The 13,240-nt window shown below is 38.9% G+C and overlaps 1 protein-coding gene across 1 annotated transcript in view; it reads left to right on the forward strand.

The window, feature by feature from the left end:
• CTPS1 (CTP synthase 1) overlaps nucleotides 1–13,240 on the forward strand; it is a 35,478-nt gene that overhangs the window by 16,229 nt on the left and 6,009 nt on the right. Inside the window, exons 8-13 of the mRNA XM_051987890.1 lie at nucleotides 6,351–6,502; nucleotides 8,639–8,771; nucleotides 10,661–10,749; nucleotides 11,337–11,431; nucleotides 12,114–12,176; nucleotides 12,981–13,024. Of these exons, the coding sequence (XP_051843850.1) occupies nucleotides 6,351–6,502; nucleotides 8,639–8,771; nucleotides 10,661–10,749; nucleotides 11,337–11,431; nucleotides 12,114–12,176; nucleotides 12,981–13,024 (576 nt within the window). The remainder of the gene's footprint in view (nucleotides 1–6,350; nucleotides 6,503–8,638; nucleotides 8,772–10,660; nucleotides 10,750–11,336; nucleotides 11,432–12,113; nucleotides 12,177–12,980; nucleotides 13,025–13,240) is intronic.

Raw genomic sequence — 13,240 nt, forward strand, 5'->3', positions numbered from 1 at the left:
AGGGGAAATACTGCCCTTAATTGTATCAAAGTAGAAGGTCTCTATAAGGTCTCTGATGTTAGATACTTAATATTAAGTAGCAGTTATATATAATGTTTTGTGTTACCAAGCCCCTTACAAATGTTACTTCAGATGGGAAGTAGAGGTTATTCCCATTTTATAGATGAGGAAACTGAGTTAGGTTACAAAGTCACAAAAATAGTAAATATTTGAGACAAGAGTCCAACTCGTGTTTTCTTGAAGGCCCGTTTTGTATCTGTTGTTCCACATTGCTGCTCTGCTGTAGGTTGGCAGGGTAACTAGATCATTTCAAAGATAAGCAAGAAAGATTAAACATTTAGTGTGTGTTACATGGAGCCAGGCATTTAAATATTTTGTTATTCATTCATATCTTCCCTCCAATTGGATTCAGGGAAAGTGAAGTCATCAAATATTTAATAAGTGTTTGCTCTATGCCAGACTGTGCTAAGCTAAGCTAAATACTAGGGATGCAAAGAAAGGCAAAAACAGACCTTGCCCTCAAGGAGCTCCCATGTTAATTGTAGAGACATCATGTGAATGATCTATGTCCAGACAGGATATGGTAGTTTGGAGGTAATTTCAGAGGAAAGGGACTTGGCATAAGAGTGGGGAAGGACCTTCAGAATCTTTTTGTAAAGGGCTCTGAAAGAAGCCAGATGAGAAGAGAACACATTCCAGGCCTGGGGGACAGCCACTGAAAAAGCGAAGAAATAGAAGATGGCATTGTCTCATGTTAGGAAAACAAGGAGACTGGTGTTGCAGTGGTATAGGGCATGTAGAGGGGAATAAGTGTAAAAACTGGGAGGTTGGAAGGAATCAGATTGGAATCAGTGAAGGACTTTTAAAAGCCAAGCAGGATTTTATATCTGAATCTAGAAGTAATAGGGAGCCACTGGAGTTTAATGAGCAGAAACATGACATGGTCAAACCTACATTTCATTTTGGCAGTTGAGTGGAGAATGGATTGGAATAGAGAGAGATTTGAGGTAGGAAGACCAACCAGAAACCTCTCCTAATAGATTAGGCAGTAATGAGGGCTGTATACCAGGATGGTATCTGTATTGGAGAAGAGGAGACCCATGGTTTACAGTTAGCTTTCTTTTATTTATTTTTTAAAATTTTTAGTTAATTTTATTTTTTCCCCCTTTCTTCCTCCTGACCCCACCACAAGCAGGCTAGACTTAAGCAGATATATTCATGAATGCATGTGCATGTATACACACATCTATATATATACATAGATATACTTACATATATATATATATATACACACACACATGCATATACACTCTAAAACAGTATTAATATGGCTGGCATATAATGTAGATTTCTCTCTTGAATTTGTTGTCTAAGACCAATGATTATTACCCCTATTTAAAAAAAAAAATTCTATTCTTGATCTGTTATTGTCTTTGTTGTATATATCATTGGCTCTCCCTTCTAACGCTTCTATTTTACCCATTAACTTGCCTTGCCTATCACTTAACCTCGCATCTGCCTTCCCCATTCCCAATGGATCCTTTCATTTCCTTTTTCCCGCATCCTTTCCTTCCCTCTTCATACCTTTTCCCATCTACACATTTTATTTCATTTCCATTAATTTTCACACTCTACTATACTCCTCCTTATTCTTTTCCCCCTTTTCTTTGTAGATTTTGGAAGGCATTTTACCTTCTGGATATGTATGTATTGTTCCTCCTTTAACCATTTCAAATGTGAATAGCATTTCAGAACTACTAGCCCTCTTTCTCTAATTCCTATATATCACTACTTGTTCTTTCCTCTCATTAGTATAGCATATAATTATCATTTTTACTTTCTCCTACATAGTTTTGCTCTTAGAGTCACATTGTTCTTGGCTCTATCCCAATCTTTGTTTTAGACTACCCAGTTACTAGTGACAATCTCTTAATACATATGCTTTACATTTTCATGTATAAAACAGTTTTTAAAGTTAATATTTGATATTGGGTCCTATATGTTAAATTTCCTATTGAGTTCACTTTGAGATAAAATCCTGGAAGTTTGACAGTTGATTGAATGTTCTTTTTTGTTCCTTTCAATATTATACTCAATTTTGCTGGATATATTTTCAGCTGCAATCCTAATTCTTTTGATTGTTGACATATAGTATTCTAGGACCTGCATTCTTTTATTGTAGCTGCTAATAGGACCTGTACAATTCTAAATGTAGCTGCAACATATGTGGATTTTGTTATTGTTGCTTGTAAAATTTTTCTTTTTGATCTGGGGATTTCAAAATTGAGCAGTGATGCTGCTCAGTTTTCCTTGTAAGATCTATTTGATGATGGATGGATCACCTCAGGACAATTTTCTTTAATTATTTTTTGTATTATGTCAAGATTCTTTTTTTTGGGTCACAGTTGTATTTCTATACATATACATACACATATCTGAGGTCCAGTTTCCCTAACTAGAAAGAATATTGCCTTTCATGGTCCCTTTGACTCTAGGACCAGTAGTATTTGACCAGGGCCCAATTTAGTTATATTTGGTAGGATGACTTCTTAAAAAGAATTAGCAAGGATTACAAACCATGCATGGTATAGTCTACTTTGTTGGGGAAATTCCATGATTTCCATGATTAGAGTAGATCTAAGTTGGTTTCCTCATCCTTTCCTTGTGTCCCTCCCCTATTTCTCAAGAATTTCCATCTTATCAAAGGTGATGTTCAATTCCTAAAGACAGCTCAGAATTCCAAGCTAACCTTCCCAAAGCAAGCTGTGGAGGTAGTCTTATAACATTCATAGCCAATTTTACTCTTGAGGAATTAATGATGGCTTATAGAATTAATATAACTGAGGCACTGGGTTCCCTTACCAAATGCCCTAAATTGCTGAATTTCTATCCTTCTACTCCCAGGGTGCTTACAGCCTTAGTTTTCCTTTTGTGTTTAAGCAAGGGCAGCATTTAGCTTTTGAGGCTTCTCTAGGCTAGAGCATAATAGCTCTTATTCATCTATATATATAGTCAAGGACACTTGTGTTTATAATGTTCTTAGCCAGCAGAGCCACTTCTCCTACAGAACTTTCTGTTCTTATCTAAAGATAATCCCAAAGACCCAAGAGGTGGGACTGACATGGCCTTGTAAGTGAGCAGGTGTTTTGGGCTTGGGTCAGTTGAGGGAGAGCCAAGTCATCAGTTTCCAGAGTCCTGGAAAAGTTCCAGACTTCTTGCAAGCATATATTGTGTGGATATCACAAACCTCCCTCCCAAGGGAGGAGAAAAATGGGGAGACAAAATCTTTTTTTTTAATTTCATCACTTAATATTTACCAAGTACTGCTTTTAGTACATTGCTTAGCTTTTGGTTATATTATTATTATTATTTATAATAACTTTTTATTGACAGAACCCATGCCAGGGTAATTTTTTTACAACATTATCCCTTGCACTCACTTCTGTTCTGATTTTTCCCCTCCCTCCCTCCACCCCCACCCCTAGATGACAAGCAGTCCTATATATGTTAAATATGTTGCAGTATATCCTAGATACAATATATGTTTGCAGAACCGAACAATTCTCTTGTTGCACAGGGAGAATTGGATTCAGAAGGTAAAAATAACCCGGGAAGGAAAACAAAAGTGCAAATAGTTTACATTCATTTCCCAGTGTTCTTTCTTTGGGTGTAGCTGCTTCTATCCGTCATTTATCAATTAAATTTCAGTTAGGTCTCTTTGTCAAAGAAATCCACTTCCATCAGAATACATCCTCATACAATATCGTTGTCGAAGTGTATAATGATCTCCTGGTTCTGCTCATTTCACTTAGCATCAGTTCATGTAAGTCTCTCCAAGCCTCTGTATTCATCCTGCTGGTCATTTCTTACAGAACAATACTATTCCATAACATTCATATACCACAATTTATCCAGCCATTCTCCAATTGATGGGTATCCATTCAATTTCCAGTTTCTAGCCACTACAAACAGGGCTGCCACAAACATTTTGGCACATACAGGTCCCTTTCCCTTCTTTAGTATTTCTTTGGGATATAAGCTCAGTAGTAGCACTGCTGGATCAAAGGGTATGCACAGTTTGATAACTTTTGGGGCATAATTCCAGATTGCTCTCCAGAATGGCTGGATTCGTTCACAACTCTACCAACAATGCATCAGTGGGGGACACAAAATTTTAAGAAAAATGCTTATTCTTTACATGTTAAGGATCATGCCTAAGTTTGAAGGGGCAGATTGGTTCTCTAAAAGCCCCAATAGCTTGAAAGATTTGCAAATCAGCCTATATTGATGCAGAAGTTTTTTGTGATTGGGAATGAAATAAATTGGAGGCAAGAGGGAAGAGGAGAGAGGTCAGAGAACAGCCACTGCCTCTCAGTCTACTCGTATTATCATCCTCTCACATGAAGTGATATATTTTGCTGGTCCGAATTAGATGCCCAGCAGCCACTGGGGTGCTAAGGGAGCAGGTGGCTCCCATAGCATTTATGTGTATTTGGAAAAATAAAATACTATTGATAAGTTTTGCACAGCAGGGAGGATAGGGACCACTGAGAGACACAGAAGTGCACGTCAGCCATATGTGTTGCCAGGTTATACACATTCAGGTAGATATATCTCCCATTCCTGAAAATAATGGCCAGTTCTCCTCAAATCTTCTGTCTCTAATAGCCTTTTCAACTAGGTAAAAAATAATGTGTATACTTGAACTGCTTGTATTTTTCCATGATTTTTAGAAGTGGAACTATATTTACTTTATTATGACTAAGAAAAATATGTAAGAGAATGTGACATTTTAATCTCACTATAGAGCACTTTTGACTATAATTAGAAGAGCAGCTCTGGTATGAGTACTTGGTCATGAGCTTGTAGTCTCATTTCATATAGAAGAGATGAGATGTCAAGGATGTTCTGATGTCTTTTGTCTTTGGGAACATTATGATTCCTACTGTATTATTCCTATTCTTGGCACTATTCCGTAGCATTAACAAAGAGTAGCTTTTGGTGAAATTATTTCCTGCTGATGAATACAGAAAGGCTTGGAGAGACTTACATGAACTGATGCTAAGTGAAATGAGCGGAACCAGGAGATCATTATACACTTCGACAACGATATTATATGAGGATGTATTCTGATGGAAGTGGATTTCTTTGACAAAGAGACCTAACTCAGTTTCAATTGATAAATGATGGACAGAAGCAGTTACACCCAAAGAAAAAACACTGGGAAACGAATGTGAACTATTTGCATTTTTGTTTTTCTTCCCGGGTTATTTTTACCTTCTGAATCCAATTCTCCCTGTGCAACAAGAGAACTGTTCGGTTCTGCAAACATATATTGTATCTAGGATATACTGCAACATATCTAACATATATAGGACTGTTTGCCATCTGGGGAGGGGGTGAAGGGAGGGAGGGGAAAAATCGGAACAGAAGCGAGTGCAAGGGATAATGTAAAAAAAATTACCCCAGCATGGGTTCTGTCAATAAAGTTATTATAAAATTTAAAAAAAGAAAAAAGAAAAAAATTATTTCCTGCTAAAGAAAGATTTATATAGATTTCAAAATTCTTGTAGAATTTTTAACATAACTCAGTTAATAAATGCTGAGGACAGAGTTCCTTAAACTTGAGTACTCGTGAAATGAGGGGAACTTTGGGTCAATGGCAAAAGAGGAAGAATCAACCTTTCAAGGAGGCTGTAACCTACTTCTTCCTGAGAGGTCTGTATTCCTTGATCTCCTCCCCCAGGAGTTGATGCTTACCTGAGCTGTGGCATTATTGGACAGAAACATAAGAGCATGCTTAATATAGATATAAAGGTCACAAGTCCACATTTTGGGGAATGAGAGAAGAGGCAATTTTATCCCCAAGTGAATTAACTCTAGTAATGAAGTTTCCAATCACACAATGACTTATTGTAACTCCTTCACTAATAAAGTTATTACTTTATTATAATAACTAACCAACTTGTTTACTCCTTTTACAGTGGACTGATTTAATAAATCAGTTCTCAAAGTATGATTAACCGACTCCTGGAGGTTCTATGGTCTTTTAGGGAGTTCTCTTGGTTAAAACTAATTTTTTTTTAATACTAAGGCATTATTCATTTTTTACATTATTCCTTTTCCAGCAACATATCTGTATGTTGCCAATATATGGCAGTCAGTTAAATGCAAAAGCAGAAGTCATATGAACAAAAGCTGTTGGAGGGAGTCCTCAATTTTTAACAATGTAAAACGGGATGGTCCTGAGACTAATAATAAGTTTGAGAACCACTGTTAGGATAAATTTCCTTTCCAGTTATCCCTATTTTCTTATGCTTTATTTTAAAATTCTACTTATTCTTTAACAGGTGATCTGTGTCCATGATGTTTCTTCCATTTACCGAGTCCCTCTGTTATTAGAAGAGCAGGGTGTTGTAGATTACTTCCTACGCAGACTTGACCTTCCAATTGAGAGGCAGCCAAGAAAGATGTTGATGAAATGGAAAGAGATGGCTGACAGGTAAGTATCATAAGTAGAAAGAATTTTGGTTACCCAGTCTTATTTCTGCCTTATATCCCATAGTACTGGTATCACAAAAAAGTATTTTTATAATTGTAACCAGTTACTTACACCATTGTTACTTTTTTCTTTTGAAAAAAATCTAGTAGTCTTTTTTAATGGCCATTGCTCACTCTTCTCTCCTCTTCCCCCCCTCCTCCCCCCCTCTCCCCTGGCTTAAGTTAGGGTTAAGTGACTTGCCCAGGGTCACATACCTAGGAAGTGTCTGAGACCAGATTTGAACTCAGGTCCTCCTAAAATTAAGGGCTGGTGCTCTATCTACTGCACCAACTAGCTGCCCCCTGTTGCTCGTTTATTCCCCAGTGCTCATTCTTCCAGTCATATAATAAAGTGATTCTGAGATCTTGTTTATATAAAGGAGCTAGTAACTAGACTTTCAATTTTTCCTGTATTTGGAGCCCTGGGATGTACTTGGAGAATTTATTCTTGATCTATTATCCTTTATGAGTTGCTTTTTCAGTTCCAGTTAAGGGCTTATATTCATCCATTCATCTGTGACCAGTTAAGGAATTTGCCATACGGATTACTGAGACGAAGGTTTTGCACATGGAACAAAGTAGTGATTCCACAAAGGGATCAATAGAGCTTGAAGCCATAACTAAATGTTTCCCAACTCTGGGAAAGACTTAGACAAATTGAAATTTATTTGAAATAGGACACATCATTGGGAAAGTTTTTTTTTTTTTTTTCTGCAAAGAATTAAATCAGATCAAAGTTATCTGTTGATGAAAACCTATTCTGGATTTAATCTGATTGTATTTAAATATACAATTCCCTTTTTCATTTGATTTGAGAGAAGCTGAATAGCATTTCTTTGAGATTTTAGGACCTTTGCTGAGGTCCTAAAATTTTATTTTCAATGTAAGAATGATTTCAGGTATTGGGAATTCACATTAGAATTCAGAGTGATCTGGGGGTCCACTGTTAACTAATTAGAACTTCATTAGAGTAAGAGGATCTGGATCCAAGTATAATTCTTCTTTCACTTATTACCTGTGTTACCTTCACCCAACCACTGAAGCTTTCTGGGTTTTCTTACCTGAAACAAGATGGAGTAGATGACCTGATATCCTTTACACTGTTAAATCCTATACCCTGTGTTAAAGCATGCTCTCCTTTTGAACTCTGCAATTAGAGTATGAATGAAGCCATGTTAAGGTTTAGGACAAACAGGGTACCATAGGCATCATCTAATCAACTTCATTTTATGGTTGAGGAATTGCTGGGGCTTCATTTGTCCCATTTCCCTCTCCCTGCCTCTGCTTAGATGGCATTAGAAACCATTACCAGCACTGGAAAGACATTTAAACACAGTTGTTACTGACAGCTATAGTGCAAGTATTTGGTACTGGAAGCTAGAACTAATGTCTGTCTTGGCAATCAGAGGCAGATGGTACCATGTACTACTTCAGGTAGAAGTAGGCAGTATTTGGCTTGATCCTTGAGGGTTTGCTCAGTTGTGTTGGTTTCCTAAGACAGATGCCTTCTGCTTCATTCCTTTAACCTTTAGAGCTCCTTTCTGCCCCCTCATTTTACATTACCTCTGGGCGGATTAAGTGATTTACTCAAGGTTACACAAGTTCAGGTTTATACTGCTGTGGCAGAGCTAGCATTCAAACTTGTTTTTTCACTCCAAATTTGGGGATCTTTTTGTTATTTTACTGCTTCTTGGAACTAAGGCTTTGTCTTTCATTAATTTCTAAACCTTGGCTTGATTGCTGAATGCTTATGTTAAGATTTTGAGCCCCCGATCTGGTTAGGTTCCCTGGATTCAGAGCTTTGTGGCACTTGAATATCCTACTTATGTACCTGCTGGCTTTTTGTTATCCAATTTTGGAGATAATACAGAGGACTGTGCACTAAGAACCATCTTCCCCAATGTGCTCTGTCTTACAGCACTGGACCAGGGGGTCCAATGAGGGAGCTCTTTATCATCTTGTCCCCAGTCATATTGGGTTAGAGCTGTTTCCTCTCACCTTAGCATGGCGTACAGAGCACCTCTTGTTTTAGAAAGTACTCATTTTCTGCCTTTTCCTCCCATGTACTTGCATTTAGTGTTGGCTTTTGGACTTGCAGGTATGATCGTTTGCTGGAAACCTGCTCTATTGCTCTGGTTGGCAAATACACCAAGTTCTCAGACTCCTATGCCTCTGTCATTAAAGCCTTGGAGCATTCTGCCCTAGCCATCAACCACAAGCTGGAGATAAAGGTGGGTGAGGTGTTTGCAGGGTGGACATGGAGAGACTCATGGCTTATAGTATTAAAATAGCTTCCTAATCAAGGGTTCATATTGAAAGTTTCTTAAACTAGTGTCTGAAAGTTACTGATTTAAAAGATGAAAGGCACTTTAGAGATGATTTGGTCCTCAATTTTATGCCCAAGGACAGTGTTCCATCTTTTTTTTGGGAGGATGCATTGTTTCCTTCTCTGAAAGCACTTTAGATTTCTGGTTGGCACTGGGCATTCATTATGCAGTTGGTCATCTTCAGAAATAGTGAAGAAGGAAGGAAGACATGCAATTCTAGTTTAAGTCTAGGGGGCAGGAAGTGTCAGGTGACCACATGGAAATAGAGCAGGCCTGAATTGGCAGAAAACACTGATGTGCTGCTGATATGTTCCTGATGTGGTATATCCTTCTCCCAACTGCTAGCATCCTTCAGGTAGAGCTTGTTTCCCCAAAATCCACTTTTGCTGTGTTGCCATAATGATTGTGGTCCTCCATCTCCCATTCAGAGCCCAGCATGAGGCAATAGTAGGTAGAAATGAATTTGTTAGGAGCCCAATGTGTAGTAGGAGCCCAGCTAGGGCACCAGAAGACTTACGTCATGCCTGAACATGGTGGGGAGAAAGAAATCTATCACCCAGCTTCTCAACCCTGAAAGCAAAAATGGCTTCTCTGATTTTTGAATTGGGATTGAATTTTCCCATTTCCATGTTGTCAGTTCTCTAGTAGGTCCTAATTAGGTCCTAATTCTACTAATTCTCCTTCAACCCCTCTGCCATCCTCAGGTCTGGCCTCTTCAGCTGCCTTTTGACATCTTGAACTGGATATCTGTCTAGTAGACCTCCAAATTAAACATGTCCAAAACCAAACTTCATCTCTTCCTCTAAATCTCTTTACCTCCTACCTTCTTAGTTATTGTAATAGCGTTCTCCCAGTCCCTCAGGCTCACAGCCTAGGAGCCATACTTGATGCCTCACTATCTCATCCCATATATCTGACTTATGAGACCTATGGATTTCACTTTGGCAACATTTGAATTCTCTCCCTCCTCTCCTGCGGGAGGTCACCACCCCTGCACCTTGGTGCAGGCCCTCATCTGTCACCTCATGCCTGGACTATGAGGCTGCCTGCCTCAGTTCTTTCCTCTGGATTGTCCTCCATTCAGCTATTAAAGTGATCTTCCTGAAATGGAAGTCTGACCACATCATCCCTTCCTTCCCACTCAGTAAACTCCAGTGATCTACCACATCAAATACAGAATGTTCTTTTTGAATTCAAAGTCCTTCATGACCTAATCTCCCTTTTCAGTCTTACACTTTACACCACCCCAATACTTTTTAGTCCACTGACATTGGCCTCCCAGCTGTTCCTTAAGACCCTCCATCTCTCTGCTCCAAGCTTATTCTCTGCTATCCTCCATGCCTGGAATGTTCCTTCCTCTGCTCAGACAACCTATTTCTCACTGGTTTCCTTTAAGTTGCAATTAAAATCCCCTTTTACGAGAAGCCTTCCCCAGCTCTTTTAATTATTTGTTATCCTATACCTAGTTTGTACATATGCTGACTTGTTTTTTCCCCCATTAGTTTGATAAATACAGATGTTGTTTTTGCCTCTTTGTATCCCTAATGCTTAAAGCACTACCTGACAATAGTAAGTTCTTAAAATGTTTGACTGCCTCGATTCCTTGGCCAGCTCCCATTATACTCCCAGCTCCCAATACTCTGTTGATTCCTGCTGGCATAGGTTTGCAAAAGAGAGAATTTTTGGTTGTGTTAGAGAAGATGGGAGACAAAAAGTCATGTCAAAGCCAAATAACTAGTTTCATATGTCTGCTTTTAAAAAAAAATTTCCCCCTTTTCTGACTTTTTCCCTAGTATATCGATTCAGCTGACTTGGAGCCGAGTACTTTACAAGAGGAACCTGTCCGATATCATGAAGCTTGGCAGAAACTCTGTAGTGCCAAGTAAGGAGTACTTTGTGCTTTGGGTTTTAAGAGGAGCTGTTCTCAGGAAAAGCTTTATCAAAGCCTTCACGAATTGAAGGTGGAGGGAAAGAAAGGCGGGTATATAGTCTGCTTTCCTGACATCAGCAACACATCGAGACTAAAGAGTCTGACACAGTAATTGATGTATGAGAAACTTCACAGCATCACAGTAGGTACCATGCTGATCCAAAAATGAAATCAAATATAGCTTTGCAAATCCTGGGCCTTTTTTGCCCATTGGCCCCAGCAGGGTTCTTTTAGAGACTTCGTGGATTGGAAGTGTGTCTGTTTAATCCAAATGCCCCATTTTATAGAGGATGCCAAATGACTGGCTTGAAGTCACAGCTTACTGCAAGGGGCAGAGTCCAGTCTCAAACCTGTACTTCTGGCTCTAAAGCCAATGGATGCCCTTTCTCACTTCTGCAGTTGACAATGTTTTTTAAAACCCCCAAAGCAAAAGATGCATCAATGTTTTAGTGTCTCTATTGGGATTCCTAGAATATTAAACCTGTGGAAAGAAGATAAGCAAGGAGATGCTATCTGTGCATTTGCTTTATTTCATGCAGTGGAGTGCTGGTTCCTGGGGGGTTTGGTGTTCGAGGAACAGAAGGGAAAATTCAAGCCATCTCCTGGGCACGGAAACAGAAAAAGCCATTCTTGGGTAAGAGTTAGATAAAATTATGATGTAGAACTTACCTGGAGCAGGGAAAGGACTGGAGAGGTGCACATTGGGAGCCTGTCGATAAAGTATGGGTATTTACTACACAAGTGCCTCATTCCCATAGCACAGTTAGATTCTAGGATTGTAGGAGAAACTTCATTTCTGCTTGGGAGAAATCCAAACTGCCTTTTAGAATTGAATTTCTTGGCTTGGGACTTAGCTTCTTTTCTCACCAAGAAAAGGGGTGTGGGTTTTAGGAGAGCCTCGGGAGAGGGAAATATCAATTGAGAGCTCCTTCCTCTTTCCCCCTCCCAAATCAATGCAGTTGTTTTACAGTGCCCAGGAGACCTAATGTATTATTTGCTCCTAAATTGAGATACAATTTGCCTCTAATTGCAAGGTTTCTTAGTGCATTGAGTTGTAGTAATTTTCAGCTTGATTAGTTGCAAATGGGAAGCTTAATGAAAGGAAAGAAATTCTAAAACCCTTTATGGTAAGAACACTGCTTGTGTTCAGTGAAGTTGAAGTTCCACCTTTGACAGAAAGTTTTCCCTTGCATGCTCTCAAGGTCATATGGGCCGATGTTGCTTGTTTGACTCAGAAAATTGTGATGTTCAAAGAACTTTCACAGGTAGCCATTACTGACTATATGTGTGGTCTTTTCTCCTTTGTCCTATGAAAGGTGTGTGCTTAGGAATGCAGCTGGCAGTGGTTGAATTTTCACGAAGTGTTCTGGGTTGGCAAGGTATGACTAGAAATCCATCTTGTTTCCCTCACTATTTACTGAGATAGAGGCCGCCCATTGGCCTGACTTGGGTAGCTGTGTGTTGTCCCCTGAGCTCTGATGTTCACAATCAAGGGCAGGGCTATGTGGAGGGAAGCTCTTGTTATAGTAGTAGCAATAGCAATAGTTCCTATTTGGGGGACATATAGTGACTTATAAAGGCAACAGCTCTGTCGGGTGAGAGAAGACCATAAATGAGGAAGCAGCTTCTCCAAGTTACACAAGTGGTAAACTGGTGAAGCAGGGTCCTCTTGACTCAGTCCCCATGGCTCTTTTCACAACACTTGGCTGCCTAAAAGACACATCAAGCACATTTGCTGTCATAGACTTTACAAGGCTAGCTGCGGATACAAAAGACATGCACAAAAAAAGTTGCTCAAGAGGCATTACCAAGCTGCTTTGGTCACAGATTTGAGAAAAAAAGATGAAGTTACTCCTTTTTGTTTTTGTTCTTTGGTTAAAAATAGCTAACGTATATGTGATGCTTATACACAGATATATATGCATATATGTAATGTAGGTGTATACATTTTCATATCTATAAACATCTACCTACCTATTTAAATATAGTTTAATTTGGTCCTCAACAATACTGTGAGCTTGATTAGGTACTCTTATTATTTTCATTTGATCGATTAGGAAATAAGATCAGGGAGAATTATTCTGAATTAATCATCTCTGCTCATGCTGAGAGCAATGAAAAGTTCTAGTTAAAGAATAAGATTACTAGGAACTGAATTTCTTGCAACATTTTGGTTTTTACAGATGCCAATTCAACAGAATTTGACCCTAAGACAAGTCATCCTGTGGTAAGCCTCTCATGTTGACCTTCTGAGACCCTGTTTTGACTGAGATTCTTTTGTGAATGAATTGGGAAGCAAGCTCTTGTCCTCATCCCACCCTCTTTGGCTCTACTGAGGCCGAGAGTGGTATCCCTGATCTTTTCACCGTTATCCAAAAAAGTACAGGCACTTTTGGTAAGATAGTAGATAGCTTAAAATCTTCCAAATTTAATTTGACAACAG

The sequence above is a fragment of the Antechinus flavipes genome, chromosome 3 (assembly GCF_016432865.1).
Source record: "Antechinus flavipes isolate AdamAnt ecotype Samford, QLD, Australia chromosome 3, AdamAnt_v2, whole genome shotgun sequence".
Taxonomy (NCBI): Eukaryota; Metazoa; Chordata; class Mammalia; order Dasyuromorphia; family Dasyuridae; genus Antechinus; species Antechinus flavipes.